The sequence below is a fragment of the Lepidochelys kempii genome, chromosome 1 (genome assembly GCF_965140285.1).
Source record: "Lepidochelys kempii isolate rLepKem1 chromosome 1, rLepKem1.hap1, whole genome shotgun sequence".
Taxonomy (NCBI): domain Eukaryota; kingdom Metazoa; phylum Chordata; order Testudines; family Cheloniidae; genus Lepidochelys; species Lepidochelys kempii.
Window position 1 is genome coordinate 258,188,722 of NC_136380.1, and position 17,582 is coordinate 258,206,303.

The 17,582-nt window shown below is 53.8% G+C and overlaps 1 protein-coding gene across 2 annotated transcripts in view; it reads right to left on the reverse strand.

Annotated features, from left to right (window-relative positions):
• Positions 1 to 367: 367 nt before the first annotated feature.
• The window catches only part of ELFN2 (extracellular leucine rich repeat and fibronectin type III domain containing 2), a 60,763-nt gene continuing 43,548 nt past the window's right edge, over positions 368 to 17,582 (reverse strand). For both annotated transcript variants that reach the window (XM_073330283.2, XM_073330292.2), the window contains exon 3: positions 368 to 4,631. In XM_073330283.2, coding sequence (XP_073186384.1) covers positions 1,694 to 4,099 — 2,406 coding nt within the window. In that variant the 5' untranslated portion in view covers positions 4,100 to 4,631 and the 3' untranslated portion in view covers positions 368 to 1,693. The remainder of the gene's footprint in view (positions 4,632 to 17,582) is intronic.

Consider the following 17,582-nt stretch of genomic DNA (forward strand, 5'->3'; position numbering starts at 1 on the left):
TCGCAGGGAGCAGTGTGGGGAGGGGAGCAGGCTGGGCATGTGGGGTTTGCAGGCACGTTGGGGATTCCCTCTGATGGGTGGGCACCATGGCAAGTGGCACAGAGGACCAGCCCAATACGGAGGAGGAGGAGGAGGCCTGTTGGGAGTTTTGCAGAGGGCAGGGAAAGAGCTCAGCCCAGGAGCAGATAACTCTCCCATCCCAACACCACCTCCATGACAGAGCCCACAAAGGGAGGGCCCAAGAAATCATCCCCCAAGGCTGCTCCCCCCTTCCCCTTGCCTCAGAACCAATCTCCTGGGCTGTAACCTCTTTCCCCTGGCCATTCCCCACACTCTCTCTCTCCCTCCCTCCCATATTTTACCCCCTCTTCTCCAAGCTCTCGCCTATCTGTGGGAGGTGCATGTGCCCTATTCGTGTGGAATCCAGGTCCCCCACACTGTCCTCTCCAGACTCATCTTTTTACACATCCAGTGTAATGGGCAATAGAGAGCTGTCCCCGGTCCCATCCACTCATTCTACCCCCTCCCACCCAGGGAGAAGGGGGCCCTGCTCTGGTCTAGCTGGGTGGGAGGAGGCATAGGAGCATCCTGTGACTGTTATTCCTCCCCTAGGCCCTCCTCAAGGGTCTGATCCCCCCTCTTCCCCCACGAAGCACAAGGGGGGGTGCAGAACCTGCAGCACAAATGAAGGAGGTGGCAGACGCGTGCCCCTCCCCAGCTCTGGTGCAGGGCAGGGGTGGGGGTGAGAGGGGGAACCCTTCAGATCTCAGTGCAGTTGGGAATTCCCGTCTTCTTCCCCACTCCCCCATCGCCCTGCCGTTAGCGAACCCCACTTTGCCATGCCAGAGAACATGCTCCCCAGCATTTCCTGGAAGACAACTGGACTGTTCGGCTGGGGGTGGGGGTGGGGGGTTCCCCGGGGTCTAAGAAAGTCGGTGACCTCTCTTCTGAAATGCACCGGTGGCGGGTAGAGCCCTGTGCTGTGTGCCCTACCTCCCTTCCTCAGTGAACAAGGGAGGCTGATGTGGCCACAAGCCAGGAGACCCAAACCCAAGCTCAGGGAACCCTAATGGAGTCCGAGGTGGAGGAAAAAGAGAGAGCCTCCAGTTACATGCTAGAGTCTGTACAAACCCCACAAGTCTTGGGGGGGTGGAAGGAAGCCTTGAAGACCCCCAAACCCTTAAAATGCCAAGGAGGGGCTCTTTGTTTTGTGACATCCCCCATTTTCTCTTGGTGGGGGCTTCCCCCAAGGGAGCAAGCAGGAGCCCCACTCCCATCCTTAAAAACCCCCCACCATCTGGAACAAAATAACAACAGGAACATAAAAGCAATGGTTAGTGGTTTAGTCTAGGGCTGGTTAGCATCCTTCTCTGCCCCCTGCCCATGCCTAACCCCCTCTTCGTCCTTCCCTCCCGCTAGCCCGTCAGCATCATTACCACAGTGTCAAAGCAGGCGGCTCCTCCCAACCAGCTGCAGGAGGAACAGTGGTCCCCATAACACAGGAGAGACAATTCATTGCGGGACTTTGTTTTTTGTTTGCCTTTTTTTTTTTTTTTTTTTGTAAACTTTGTAAGAAACGGTTCTCGGTTCGTTTTTGTCATGGCGGGAGGGGCCTGTTCGGTTTTTGTTCACAGTCAAGTGGTTCTTCTGTTGGTGGTTGTTGGGTTTTTTTTCTTTCCTTTTAAACAGAGAGTCACAACTTCTGCTGAGCGGAGACTCCTTTCCAGTAATCCAGGATGTCGTGCAGATCCTCATCCTTGGCGAACTGGACTTTCTTCCGCAGGGCGTGGCCAGCCGCCATGTAAACCTCCTCCCGGTGGTGCTTCTTGTAAGGCCGGAAGCGCTCCCAGATCTTGTGGGTGCTCTCGGACGAGTACTCGGGGCTGGAAGAGTAGCCCGAGAAGTAGTGTCTGGGGGAGAGCTGGGAGTACGTGGAGTCCCGCTTGGAGCGGGAGAGAGGCTTAAGGAACGACACCCGCTGGCTCAGGGTGTCGGCACTCTCCTCGTAGTAGAGGGCCGGGAAGGAATGTCGGTGCTCGCTGCAATGGTAGGAAGGTTTGACCTCCAGGTGGTGGATGGCACCTGGGGATACCAGGGGAAGACGATCCAGGGGGCTGTTGAGTGGGCTGCCTTTCTCAATGTACTTGGAATCTGACTTGCTCATTGGTGGGTGGTCGGGCACATCAAGGCTGAAGACCTTGGCACTCTTGATGGAGCCACTGGATGAGACGCTGCAGGTCTTCCTGGCCACAGCCGCATCCGCGCTCAGCTGGCGCTGCAGGGGGTGGTGGGAGCTCTCCTTGTAGGGTGGCGACAGGAAGCCGGGCCGCTCCAGCCCACCCGAGGAGCTGGCAGGGATGGACTGGCACTCAAATGCCATGTCCGAGTCGACACCACTCCCTCCTCCCAGGAAGGAGGCCGTGTCCAACTTGAGGGCGTCGATGCAGTTGTTGATGATCTGGTTGACCTTGTCCACCTCCTTGGCGATGGTGGAGATCTCAGCTGCCGAGCCCTGGCCGTTGTCGAGCTCACGCAGATCATCGTCCCGCTGGGCTCTCTCCAGCGCATCCCCGCCGCCAGTCCGCACCTCAATGTAGTTGCCCTTGGTGGTAACTTTGGGGGTCTCCATCCCAGCCTCCATTGACTTGGACGGGGGCAGCTTATCCCCCATCATGGAAGGGATGGAGGACATCCGCGAGACAGGGATGACGGGCGGCTCGCCCAGCTTCTGCGAAGTGTGGACGATGGAGCTGGTGTCTATATCCGAGCCATAGCGCATCTCCAGGATGGTCTTCTTGACGTTGAGGGACTTCTGCTTCTCTTCCTGCATCCTTCGCTTCCTCAGGCAGTAGTACACCACTCCCAGGACGATGACCATCCCAAAGAGGCAGCCCAGGATGGTCATGATGTAATGAGTGGTGGTGGAGGTATTGGGCACTGGGTCCTCCCTCCCCTTGCTCCTGGTGGCAAAGGACAGGCAGGTGTGATTGTAGCGCTTGGAGTTGCGGATGGAGGCCACACAGAAGGTATAGTCCGTGTGGGCCTTCAGCTTGCTAAGGGTGACAAACTCCTTCTTGTTCTTCAGGGTCGTGACATCAGAAACGTAGCTGTTGTTGTACTGGACCAGCACGTACATCTTGCTGAAGGGCGAGGGGATCGTCACCACCAAGGTGGCTGAGGTGATGGTTACGTGGTGCAGCTTGATGCTGGGGTTGAATGAGGAGTCGGTGGTGGAGGAGGCTGGGGGCTCGACGGAGAGGAAGTCCCCGGGGTTGAACCCCGAGTTCTCATCCAGGTCTCTCTGGGAGTCAGGAGTGTAGGGGGTGGGGTTGATCCTTGAGAGGGATGGGATGGTGCCTCCCCGGCACATGGACTGGAAGATGGTGATGGCGTTGCGGTTGTGGTGGGGTCGAGGCATCAGGAGCGGGTAGCCGGCGAACTCTCGGGGGGTCTCACACTGCAGCCGGTCATAGTTCTTGGTGACGTTATTGAAGACCACCAGCCAGGTGAGGAAGCTGTAGAGGCTACAGTCACAGTTGAAGGGGTTGCCAGCTAGCTCACACACCATCAGGTTGCTCAGGCTGGTGAAGGTGTTCCCCTCCAGCCTGCTCAGCCGGTTGGAGGACAGGTCGATGCTGATCAGGCTGGGGCACTCAGAGAAGGCGGTGGGTGTGACCACCTCGATCAGGTTGTGCTGCACGAAGAGGAACTGCAGCCGGGCCATGCCGCGCAGCATGCCCTCCGTCAGGTTGGTGAGCTTGTTGTAGCCCAGCTGCAGGACCTGCAGGTTGGCCTGGCCCATGAAAGCCCCGTCCTCAATGTAGGAGATCTCATTCTTAGTCAGGTTCAGGTCGGTGAGGTTGCTGAAGCGGTTGAGGGAGGAGTATAGCACCACCTTGAGCTTGTTCTCATTCAGGCGCAGGTCGTGCACTGTGCTGTTGATATGCTGGGGGATGGTCTCGTAGGGAGGCTGGTTCTGGCTGCAGATGGCCAGCCACACATAACCCTTGTCCCCCTCGATCAGCCAGCAGTCGCCACGCACCATGCCAGGGGAGAACACGCAGAGCAGGGCAGCTGCCCACAAGCCCAGAAGCAGCATGTTTGGATGCGGCACCCCCCCCTCCCCCTGCTGGCAAAAAGGAAAACGAGCCTCCGAAGAGCAAAGGGAGGGGACGAGAGGCGACGCTCCCTTGGTGGTTAGCGATAGGAGGGCACAGGCACCTCAGTTCTATCCGGTGCTGTCACCAACATTTTTCTTTCTCTCCGCGCCAACCCCGGGGTGTAGAGCAGCAGGGGGCAAAATCCACTCCTTCCTGCCGCTCCCAATCGGGGGGAAAGGGGGGGGGCGAGCGGAAATCTGTGCTTCTCTTTAAAACAAAACAAAAATTAAACAACTAATCTTCCTGGAGGCTCAGGAACGACACCTCCCCACACCCTCTCCGCCTTCCCCCACGACCCCCAGGTGTCTCGGAGGAGCTGCCTCTTCTGTCGCTGGGCTCCCTGGGTTGCTCCTCCTCCCCCTCTCCTGGGTCCCCTCCGAGATGCTTCAGAACTTCAGATCAAACATCTTGAAAACAAAAATATAGAGAGCTAGAGAGCTAGCGAGCGAGCGATCCATCTGTCACCGGAATCTGGAAAGGAAACACATGAGAGACAAGTGGAGGCATCAGTCAAGGGGGCTTTGAAATACAGAAAAAGACAGCTAGGGTTGTTAGTTTCTTGGGGACAGGGAGGAGCAGAAAAGAGAGCGTTGTGGGGGGGGGAGGTGGTATTGCCTGCTACACTGATAAGCCTTGGCAAAGGGATCCCTTGCAACATAATCTTGTATCGGTGATAGCTAGAAGGGTACTTGGGTTTCATTATGTAATGGAATCACAGCCTGGTTGCGGTGGGGGGGGGGGGAAAGGTGGGATGGAACAGAGGGAGGGACACGGCTGTGTTATGATCGGCTTAAAACTCCAGAGCATAAAGAAACACAACCCAAGCCAACCCAACCCCAAGGAGTTTCAGCTGGTGTAGAGAACGGAAATCGCGCAGTACACAAACGTGCGCGCGTACTGACGATAAATAAATAAGAATCCCAACTAAATGGGGTTTTTTTCCTTGATGCAAAATGATAAATAATTCATTGGTTGCATAACCGCTCTCGTTCCGAAAATAATTCCCTCGTCTCAGTGCAGGCGAGGGTTGGGGACAACGCGGCCTTTGCAAGCAGGGCTCAGAGAGGGAAGTCTGGAACCGGGGGAGAGGGGGTTGTGAGCGCCGGACACCCATGCTGGAGCAGAGGGCTGTGTTGGCACAGGGCGGATGGGGGCTGTCAGTCAGAGCCCTCCAGCAACGGTTGGCTGCTTTACTTGGCATAGGACAGGTATACAGAGCTGCACCCCAGTGTGGTGTGGGCAGCATGTGCTGTATTATTAATTTTATTTATTTGTGCTCTCTTGGTGCCTACTGCCAGGGAGGGAGACCAAACTATTTCCTGCCCAGGCTGGTTAAAGAATCTAGCCAGCTTCATTAGGATGAAGGGAAAGGATCATCAGCCGCTTTACCCCACCGTGGGAGAGCACCCCCTGCTGGTGGCAGGGAAACATTGCTGTCCCCCCCACTCTCAGGCTCGGAGAGTCATCCTAACCTGGAAAATAGCACCCCCTACTGTCGCCAAGCCAACATCCTCCCTGCTCCATCCTGGAGTCACCTCTTCCCAGGGGCTGCCAACACACCCCTCTCTTGTGAGAGATCCCCTGCTGGTGCCAAGGAGTCATTTGCAGTCTCCCTTCTCTGGCCCGATCTGCCCTTCTCCGTCAGCACCACCTGCTGACACATCCCCATTCGCCCACTGACCCCCTCTCCCACTATGCTCTCAGTGCATCCCCAGCCTTGGCTCAGTGCCCTCTGCTGGGGGCTAAGGAGACATTCCCATTCTCCAACTGGGGCACGGGAAGGGGGAGCTATAAGAAATAAGAGAAAAAAAAATGCATCTTAGTTATTTAAGATTAAGGATTCTGTCTTCACTCTTCTTTTTTTTTCCAGGGACGCTCACTAAAGATATTGCTAAACCCTTTGCTGCTAAAGCCCAACCAATTTCCAGTGCAGAGACCCGAAGGGCAGAAAGAAAGAAGAGGTGGCTGGGGGGGGGGAGCGGAGAAGAAACGCAAACCCTTGAAGGAGGAGGCTTATGTCTGTGGAGAGATCTGAGCTGATCTGGGGCTGCAGAATTACCAGGGCAGCCGGATTAAGGGATCAGAGATGGTGTCAGAGAGAGACATTTACATATTCAATAACCCAGAAAGGAAAACCAAGAGCCAAAGGGGAGGGCAGGGGGAGGAAGGAGTGGGGCAAGGGCGGAGGTTGAGCGGGATCCAAGCAACAAGAGGGAGGAAAAGACCCCTTCCCCACCGCTGCCTGGCTGAGGCCTCCACCCTTATTCCGCCTGTTACCATCATGCAACGGCCCCTGGCTGAAGTGCAGGTTTGCTGTGGCCAGGGACTGTGCTGTAGCCAGTGGTGCTGGGTTCCAAGGTCTGGCTCTTCTTGTCTTCAAGTCTTAATGTAATAATAAATAATGCCTTGACTCGGCATCCCCCTGTGGGTCAAGGGAAGGAGACTCAGCTGGCCCCAACTGGGTCACTGCTGATTTGCTCCTGTCGCTCCCTAGCGCTCTTCCCCACCTCCCACTGGAGCTGGCTGTCTCCCTACCTAGGTCCATCTGAGAGGTTTTTGCTGTCCCGCACCCCTACGCTGTTCTCTTTGGCCCTCCCTCTCCCTTAGCATGGCCTCTGGGTTCCCTGCTTGCACGCATCCAGCCAGCTCCACAAACACAAGGGAAAGGGATAAACAGACAGACAAATGTAGTTTCCAGAGACAGCCCCAGGAGCAAGGCTCCCAACACACCCTCAGGTGGACTGTGGGAGCAGCCCCTTGCGGGGAGGGGAAGAACTGAACTGGGTTTCTCTCTCACACACACAAGTACCTCTACCTTTGCTACTGTTTGGCTTGGCAACCTCCCCTTGGCTAGTTGTCCCCAATGCAACCCCCCACCCCTCTTCACCATGGATGCAGTGCCCAGACTCTGTTTAGGCCTGGCGCGCTGCTACTGGCTTCAGCCCATTTCATTATGTTGGCTGGAACTGACAGCAAAGCGGGAACTGCCGCAAGCTCCCACGCTCCAGTCGCCGGGCCAGCTCTGGGGTGCAGAGCCACCCGAACACTGGTGCAGGGTGGCGCCTGCACAGCTGAAGGGGAGGCAGCACCCAGGACAGGCCCAAGGTTCCTCTCTTGCAGAGGCAAGCCTGGTTCGGCCAACATGACTTGTGCAGAGGAGCCCCGACCCGTGCTAGTCAGATCTGGCTGGAAGAGAAGGAGGTGGCTGGTGGGGAGGGGGGATGAGGACGAGGTGTGCCTGTAAGGGCTGGGGGACACCATGGCACACTAGTCCCCTGTGGCCCCCCCATGTTTGGCTTCTACTCATGCTGGATCCCTATGCAGTCCCCCTCCCACGCAAAGGGACAGCAGCTTCGCACTCCCAAGGGTAAAGGGCACAGGATGGGAGAGGTTTTCCCAACCCCAGCTCTCCCATCTCCGTGCCTTGGCTCCTGGCTCATCCGTAGGCAGAGTTCCTAGCCAATAAATGGGCCGGTCGTCACATTCCTGCAGCAAGCTTCATCAGCCCCCTCTCTCCTCCTGGGGCGACCCCCTGCACTGTCCTTCAGGGCAGCACCCCACGATGCCTCTCCTTCCTCTGCCCGTTCCTGCCTCTGCCATCACAGCCAAGGCATCCGCCACTCAGGGGCGGGGAAGTGGACCATGGTGTCCTGCAGCCAAGCCCTGCTATAAATCAGCCAGCAGATGAGTCCATCAATCCCAGGAAACAGCAGTGTCCTCAGTATTGGCCGGGAGGGTGCTGACACCACACTTGGCCACAATCCTCCCTCTTGTTTCTCCGAAGCCCCAGCAAGGGAGAGAATGATATGCGCGGTGGGTGGAGGGAGCAGCTGCAGACTAGGGTGGGGAGAAGGGGCATGCTGGGGAAATGCAGGTAAGAAGAGAAGCCCCATGGGGCTGGTGTGGAAGGAACCTCAGGAGGAGATGACACCTCTCCCAGAGCAGAGGGTTGCGGCCCCCCAGATAACTTCCTTTGTGACAAAGTGGGAATTTTTGGTAATATTTTTATGAAGCCTGTGCATGCCTCAATTTCCCCTATACTTTGCATTGCTATCCTGTGGGGAGTGGGGGGGAAAGGATTAAATTTGCTCTCAGGGCAGCTAACAGACAGGGGTGCGTATGTGTTGCCGAGCTGTCTGAGCGGACTGAATGAGTCTGAGAAAGGACTGGCCTAGGCTGACCCATATCACTGGAAAACCCGAGAAGACACTGGAAAGCCCAAACGCCGGGCTGCTGACACCTAGCAACCAACCACCCAGAGGAAGAGTTCCCCGCCTCTCAGCAGGGAAGCTGAGCAGCTTGAGAACAAAGGCTGGAAAGGCGGGAGATGTAGGTTATGGAGGAAGCTTGGGGCTCTCTCACCTGGGAACTGACTGAGGAAGTCAGAGAGAGACCCAGAACCCAAAAATGGAGCTCTCGACAGCTGAGCTGGTGAATTGCTCGGGGCTGACCACAGAGGATTTTGCTTTAACCTTCAGTGCACTGTGCTAACCTAAGCACTTCCTATGCTGCGTTCCAGTTGACTAATAAACCCCACTGTCTTGACAACACTGCGTGAGCGTCACTACCAATGCTGGCTGAGTCCCTGACAAGTGCACAAGTCTCTACCAGGGGTCTGTCAGTCGGACTCACTGAGCAGAGCTCACAGGGTGAAGCAGGGGTGCTGAAGGCCCAGAGGGTCAGTCTCAGGAGGCTCTGAGACCGCGTGGCCTGCCCGGAAGGAAGAATGAGACCCCTGGGGGGTCTGGCATATCTAAGGGGTTCCTCCACCAGACTGTTCAAAAGCTGGAGGCGTAGCACTGATCCTGTGGATCCGTGACAGGGGGTCAGAGGACTGGGGGGTTAGTGAGCCAGGATGGTATGGAGGAATCGGGGGGTGTCAGTAAGCCTTTGGGGGATTGGAGGGGTCAGTGAGTCTGAGGGGATCAGGGATGTGGGTGGGGCTCAATGAGCCAGGGCAATATGAGGGGACTGGGGGGGGAGAGTCAGTGTTTCAGGGGGATTGGGGGTTTTAGAGGTCAGTGAATTGGGTGGATCAGAGGCAGTAAGTCAGGGCAGTTCCAGGGGACTGGGGGGGTCAGTGAGTCAGGGGTTTTAGAGGTCAGTGAGTTGGGGGGATCTGGGGGCAGTGAGTCAGGGTGGTGCTGGGGTATTCAGGGGTCAGTGAGTCAGCAGTAATGGGGGTTTTAGAGGTCAGTGAGTCAGGGAATGGGGTGGGTTCAGTGTGCCCGGAAGGTTCAGGGGGCCCAAGCGCAGGCCCCATGTGTCAGTGAAAGCACAAGTCACTAAGGGAAATCCTGGGAGTTGGGGCCTGCGTTGCCAACATGCCATTCGCATCCCCTCCCCGCGGGGCCCAGCGCATTAGGAAGCCGGCGTTTATTCTACCATCACATAAACGGTGCTAAGAGCCTCCCCATTAGAAATTTATGCTTTAAAAACCCACCGAACACTACTTGCTCCCTGCGGGACTGGAAATCCAGAAGCAGGCTGAGCCACCCTCCCTCTCTGCCTCTCCACGCCCTGTCCAGATGATTGCTCACCTCCACATACCTGCCTGCCTCTGGCTGGCTCTCTCTCCTGCACTGGGGCCTGCTCTGTTTTCAACTGGGCTCTCCTCCCCGCCCCCCACATTTCCCTCCCCTCTCTTTCGCTCTCTCTAATCCCTGTGCAGACTCTCCCAGTATGAAGCTGGCACTTATGCCCCCCAATATTGCTCTGCCCCACCAAGATTTGTTCAGCTTTTGCCCCGTGGCTTGTTATTTGAGTTCCAACCACCCCGAGTCAGTGACGTGCCGCCTAACCCCCGCCACGGCTCTGCTTGGTGGGTAGCTTCAGATCACCCCCTGCCCTTCTGTGCTGACATAGATACGGCCGGGTCCATATACGGCTGGTTTAAATGACAGCTCTCTCCCTCACCCGGGGCACTGCGGGCTGCAGGAGAGCTTCCACTGTCGTAGCCCCAGCTCACGTGGCTCTAGTCCTGGCTGGCACGGACAGGGCACTGCTATGAGGAAGCTCACAGTGCTAGAGTGCCCACTGGTACTGGGTGGGCGCTAAGCTGAGGAAGCTCCCACTGTCTGAGTGCCAGCACTCAGTGATGCAGGGCTTCCCAAGGAGGTGAACGTTGCAGAGGGCTCAGCTGGCATCGACAGGGCCCAGCTGCAAGGAAGCTGGAATCTTGGCTGCTAGAACTGAATGGGGAAGTTCCCACTACCTGCACCCTAGCCAACGGGGCACTGCCATGCAGAAGCTTCCATTGCAAAGGTCTGGGAGCACACAGATAGGCTACTGCTGCATAGACGCTCACATCACTGGCCCCGGAAGGGACACACTGGATCAGGAATCTGGCAGTGCAGGAGTATGGGCTGGTTCTAACAGAGTACAGCTGAGAGGCTGCCTCACGGTATTGGACTCCTAGCTACTACAGGAGGGCACTGTGACAAAGAAAGTCTCCCAGCGGGCACCGCTGTGAGGAGGTTCACGGGCAAGAGTCCTGCACGGCACCACTGTGGGAAAACTAACTCCTCTGAAGCTCTGATCGATATTGAAAGGCACATTGCTGTGAGGAAGTTCAGGGAGCCTGCACCCTAGTTGGCACTGACGGGGCACCGCTGTGAGGAAGCTCACGGAGCCTGCACTCCGGCTGCCACTGACAGGGCACCACTGTGAGAAAGCTCACAGAGCCTGCACCCTGGTTGGCACTGACGGGGCACCGTTGTGAGGAAGCTCACGGAGCCTGCACCCTGGTTGGCACTGATGGGGCACCGCTGTGGGGGAGCTGGTATGGCTGAAGGGCGGAGCTGGGTACTGCTCAAAGGAAGCTTTCAGCACAAGTCCTCCCCAGTGCTAATACGGAAGGGGCTGAGCTCAGCTGACAACCCAGAGCCACCCTCTTCTCCACACACCTAGCCTGAGGCAAAAGAACACATATCCTCTGTGGTGAGGAGCACAGGAAAATCTGTGCGGAGCCTAACATCTTCAAGGAAAAAGTAACCACATCGAAAGGAAAGGAATGATGTAAATAAGCCCTTTGCAGCGATTACATCCCTCATCTGTCAGACAGGAGGAAAGGGAAAGCTCTGGAGAGATAGTTAGAGCAGCTCAAGAGTTTAAGAGCACCACACAGATGAGGGAGCTTTCAAAGAGGAAATCTTATTTAGGAGACCTGAGGGCTGGAGAAATGGTCTTCCATGCAGGAGCCACTTCCCAGGCAGGCCAGAGAGAGCACCCTCTGTTTTCCCAAGTGACCTAGGCACTTTATATATTCATAGTACTACCAAAGGTTATGGGGAATTTGCATCAACTCAGTCCACCTGGAGAACCCACAGCAGCTCCCAGCAGGGAAGGGGAAGGTGGGCACAAGAAGGGGAGGGACAGGGCAACAGGAGATCAGAGGTTCTGAGAACAGTTATTAGCATCAGAGCTCTCTGCATCGCTCTGCCTGACAAGGGAAGGGAGGGCTTCAATGTCTCTCCTCCGTCTTATTCCCCTGGACTGCACAGGAGGAACCAATGTGCACAAGAAAGCAGAAAGTGCTGGCTTCAACAGGAGTCGCTGGAGGGAACAGGGTGGGAGCGCTGGCTGTGGGAGAGTTGCTGTAGGGAACGGGGTGGGAGCACTGATTGTGGCGGAAGACGCTATAGGGAACAGGGCGGGAGCGCTGGCTGTGGGCGGGTCGCTGGAGGGAATGGGGCGGGAGCGCTGGCTGTGGGGGGAGTTCCTGTAGGGAACGGGGTGGGAGGGCTGCCTGGGGGAGAATCATTGTAGGGAACAGGGAAGAAGCACTAGCTGAGGTTGGTGTCGCTGAAGGGAACGGGGAGAGAGCGCTGGCTGTGGGGGAATTGCTGTAGGGAACAGGGTGGGAGCGCTGGCTGTGGGGGGAGTTCCTGTAGGGAAGGGGGCAGAAGTGCTGGCTGTGGGGGAGTTGCTGGGCGGAAAGGCATGTAGGAATGATTCTACCACCTAGGGAGGTGGTAGAATCTCCTTCCTTAGAGGTTTTTAAGGTCAGGCTTGTCAAAGCCCTGGCTGGGATGATTTAACTGGGAATTGGTCCTGCTTCGAGCAGGGGGTTGGACTAGATGACCTTCTGGGGTCCCTTCCAACTCTGATATCCTATGATTCTATTCTATGAATGAAATCAGGAGGGCCAAATCGCACCTGGAGCTGCAGCTAGCAAGAGATGTCAAGAGTAACAAGAAGGGTTTCTTCAGGTATGTTGGCAACAAGAAGAAAGCCAAGGAGGGTGTGGGCCCCTTACTGAATGGGGGAGGCAACCTAGTGACAGAGGATGTGGAAAAGGCTAATGTACTCAATGCTTTTTTTGCTTCTGTCTTAACTAACAAGGACAGCTCCCAGACTGCTGCGCTGGGCATCACAACATGGGGAGTAGATGGCCAGCCCTCTGTGGAGAAAGAGGTGGTTAGGGACTATTTAGAAAAGCTGGATGTGCACAAGTCCATGGGGCTGGACGAGTTGCATCCGAGAGTGCTAAAGGAATTGGCGGCTGTGATTGCAGAGCCATTGGCCATTATCTTTGAAAACTCGTGGCAAACGGGGGAAGTCCCAGATGACTGGAAAAAGGCTAATGTAGTGCCAATCTTTAAAAAAAGGGAAGAAGGAGGATCCTGGGAACTACAGGCCAGTCAGCCTCACCTCAGTCCCCGGAAAAATCATGGAGCAGGTCCTCAAAGAATCAATCCTGAAGCGCTTACATGAGAGGAAAGTGATCAGAAACAGTCAGCATGGATTCACCAAGGGAAGGTCATGCCTGACTAATCTAATCGCCTTCTATGATGAGATTACTGGTTCTGTGGATGAAGGGAAAGCAGTGGATGTATTGTTTCTTGACTTTAGCAAAGCTTTTAACACAGTCTCCCACAGTATTCTTGTCAGCAAGTTAAAGAAGTATGGGCTGGATGAATGCACTATAAGGTGGGTAGAAAGTTGGCTAGATTGTCGGGCTCAACGGGTAGTGATCAATGGCTCCATGTCTAGTTGGCAGCTGGTGTCAAGTGGAGTTCCCAGGGGTCGGTCCTGGGGCCGGTTTTGTTCAATATCTTCATAAATGATCTGGAGGATGGTGTGGATTGCACTCTCAGCAAATTTGCGGATGATACTAAACTGGGAGGAGTGGTAGATACTCTGGAGGGCAGGGATAGGATACAGAGGGACCTAGACAAATTGGAGGATTGGGCCAAAAGAAATCTGATGAGGTTCAACAAGGATAAGTTCAGGGTCCTGCACTTAGGACGGAAGAACCCAATGCACAGCTACAGACTAGGGACCGAATGGCTAGGCAGCAGTTCTGCGGAAAAGGACCTAGGGGTGACAGTGGATGAGAAGCTGGATATGAGTCAGCAGTGTGCCCTTGTTGCGAAGAAGGCCAATGGCATTTTGGGATGTATAAGTAGGGGCATAGCGAGCAGATCGAGGGACGTGATCATTCCGCTCTATTCGACATTGGTGAGGCCTCATCTGGAGTACTGTGTCCAGTTTTGGGCCCCACACTACAAGAAGGATGTGGATACATTGGAGAGGGTCCAGCGAAGGGCAACAAAAATGATTAAGGGTCTGGAACACGTGACTTATGAGGAGAGGCTGAGGGAACTGGGATTGTTTAGTCTGCAGAAGAGAAGAATGAGGGGGGGATTTGATAGCTGCTTTCAACTACCTGAGAGGTGGTTCCAGAAAGGATGGTTCTAGACTATTCTCAGTGGTAGAAGAGGACAGGACAAGGAGTAATGGTCTCAAGTTGCAGTGGGGGAGGTTTAGGTTGGATATTAGGAAAAACATTTTCACTAGGAGGTTGGTGAAACACTGGAATGCATTACCTAGGGAGGTGGTAGAATCTCCTTCCTTAGAAGTTTTTAAGGTCAGGCTTGACAAAGCCCTGGCTGGGATGATTTAATTGGGGATTGGTCCTGCTTTGAGCAGGGGGTTGGACTAGATGACCTCCTGAGGTCCCTTCCAACTCTGATATTCTATGATTCTGTGATTCTATGAAAGGGGCAGGAGTCCTGCCTGGGGGACAATCATTGTAGGGAACAGGGCGGAAGCACTGACTGAGGTTGGTGTCGCTGTAGGGAATGGGGTGGGAGTGCTGGTTTTGTGGGGCGTCATTGTAGGGAACACAGCGGAAGAGCTGGCTGTGGGGAAAGGTCTCTGGAGGGAACAGGGTGGGAGCGCTGGATGCAGGTGGGAGAAGGGGGAGTTGCAGCAGGGAATGGCCAAGGAGCCCTGGCTGTGGCAGGGAGGCAGCATGCTGGAGAAGGCCAGTCTGCAATCCGGCATCCCCTGAAAACAATTCCTCCCACAGCACAGCTCTTGTCTTTGGGATACAAATAAATGAAGTTTGCCCAGGTTCCTCCACTGTTTCCCCCTCAATATACCACTCCATGCTTTGAGGTCTAGCAAATCCCTGACCTAGACACTCCCACTCCTCTCTCATGTTCCTTCTTTGTCGTTCCCTGTGAGAGGCCGACCTCCAGGAGACCTACTCCCATTTCATCCCTTCTAGGGCAGCGTGCAAACTGCAGCCCACCCATCTTGAACTCAGGTACAGACCCGCATGGGGAGAGGCATTGCTACCAAACTTGGTACAACTCTGCACATGCCCTGCTCATCATGGCAGCTAGACACATGCATTTTGCTCTGCCCCCAGAATCAGAGTGAAATTACGATCTCTGGCTCCAAAGCACAGACCTCTGATTCACCAGGAGCAGTGCCAAGCACCTATGCTCTGTGGCTCTGCCACAGAAGGGGTCACGTGCTCACTTGGCCTCATGAGTTACACTTACGGCTGCACCTTTGTTTCGAACTCACCCTCTTCCAAGGAAAGGGATGCAACCCTACTCTCTGCATCCTCAACACCTGGGCGGCAGCAGCTCCTAGGCACTGCTGGGGAGGACTTTCCCCCACCCACCAGAGAGCTAACACTTGACATGCATTTTGACACAGCCTTGCCTCTCTCCCTCCCCACCTCCACTTGCTTTAGAGCCTGGGTTTTTTCTTCCATTGCCAAAACACAATGACTGTTATAATTAACTGATTATCTCAGCGCGACAGCTGCAGTCCTTTGAAAATTAGGTTGAATAACAGGATCCCGGTGTATGGTAATTTCTTTTAGTCTCCAGAATATTTCTCTCTCTTTCTCTCTCTCTTTCCCTCTCTCGTCATTTTTTCCTTCCCTCTCTCACTCTCCCTGCTCGTCGGAGTTATTTCTTTGGGGTTAGGTGGGTTTTCTGGGTACGCTCTCCCTCTGTCAGCTTCCTTCAATCTTCTTTTACTATCATCCTTCCAGAGGAGACCAGGGTTGCAAACAGGAATGTAAACATGGTAGAAACAGAAGCACAAGTGGCACCCAGATACCAGGGTTATGGGCACATAAGAAAGCCCAGGCAGCCCACTCATCTACTAGGGTAACCAGCACATAGGAAAACCCAGGAAAGGAAGCCAATGGAACTGTATTTGCACCATATTTACAGACAGGATGGCTTTGGCAACTCAATTCTACTGTCCCCTAGGTACATCACACTGCTTCACTGATCAGTCTGTATCTACCCCAACCCAGCTGTGCCACCCACCCACTGAATCAGCAGTTGCACTGAGTCACCCTATCCCTCTCAGAGTGGGTACTTCCACCAAAAAATCCTAGGGTTCCTCTCACCAAGCGAGTGGCTCTCCCACTTAACACTGGCTTCAACCATTATCCACCTACATCTGTTTCTCTATGAACTACATCAGCTCACTCTATAATTGCCTTGAACCCATTCAAAATCCTCCACCTAGCAACACCATTCACTAAAACCACATGCAGGACTGACTCAACACTTCTCACTGAACGATGGCTCTTTCCTCTTCAAAAATGAGCGACTGCATGGAGTTATTCTTCCCTGCCTTGTTCAGTACAGCCCCAACACACTCACTCAAATAACCCCTGCTTCATACAGCCCAAACTCACTCACCCCCTCCATCTGAACTCAGTACAGCCACAACTCACTCATTCACTCATCCCTACACCTACGGAATACATCCCAACTTACTTATCCACTCCTCCCTACGTCTACTCAATACACCCCAACTCACTCATTCACTCCACTCCATCACTACTCAATACAGCCCCAATACAGTCATACTTCTCCCTACTTCTATTTAATACAGCCCCAACTCATTCTTCCAGTTCTTCTTACCCCTTCTCAGTACAGCCACAATCCATTCATTCACTCCTCTCTAACCCTACTCAACACAACCCAACTCACTCATCCTTTACTCCCTATACCTACTCAATACAGCCCCAACTCATTCAGCTGCTCCTCCTACCTCTACTCAATACACCCCCAACTCACTCAGCCACTCCATTTCACCCCTGTTCAGGAGAGTCCAAGTTACTCATTCATTCCACCCCTAATCAGTACAACCGCAATTCATTCATTCATGCACCCATACTCAATTGAATAGCAACTCTCACATTTGCACCATTACTCTAGGAAAATCAGAGTAATTCAATACACTGTCAGTCAGTCATGCTAATTCTGCAATAATGCTCCTCCTCTTCACTCTATAGTCTTCCTCTCATTTGAGTAAAGACCCTTGTCCTTCATTCCCTCTTTCTTTCTCTCAGCCCCAGGCATGTTCACTCCAGTTACTGAACATCTCCTCATTTATTCAGTGTTACTTATCCAAATATTCTCTTTATTTATGAATCTCTCTCTTCTTCAGTAATATTCGCTTGTTCAATGCTATGTGCCAGTGATACTCAGACTGAGGCTCGGGAGCTGCAAGTGCCTCTTGAACACGTCTCCTGCGGCTCCTTGCAGCACGGTATTAAAACACTGTGTGATTTAAGTATTAACCAATCTAAGTTATTAATCAATCAGGATGCTTTTACTATGTTATTAACCAATTGTGGAATACTTGGTCAGTCATTTTGATGTGAGAATAATATATTAAGTGAAACCATGAATTCACACTACTGTGACTCTTCTGGGTAATGCTGATTGCTAATTTGGCTCCTGAACCACTGAGGTCTGAGTATCACTGCTCCATAGAGTCTTGTTTACTTATCCAATAATAATGATTTCCTAACCAGTGATTCATACCCCCATTGGCAATTACAGTTCTCTTCATGCTTAGAAACATGCTTATTCATTTTCCTACCTACAATAACCTATGTCTACTCATTACACTACACTCCCTTCAAAAGCCATTCAAGGAACAGATGATCAGTGTAAAATAAATCAATAATGAAATAAAATAATAAGATTGATGTATATGTTTTTGCATCCCTTTTTAGGTATAGGGGTCAAATCCAAAGCTATTATTGCAAGTCACCCAAAAGTTGGGGGATTCAGATAGAAGGGGTCCCCAAATTCACATCCTCCTTAGTTTTGGTTTATCCCACTGTTCTGCCCTCTCTCAGCTCCT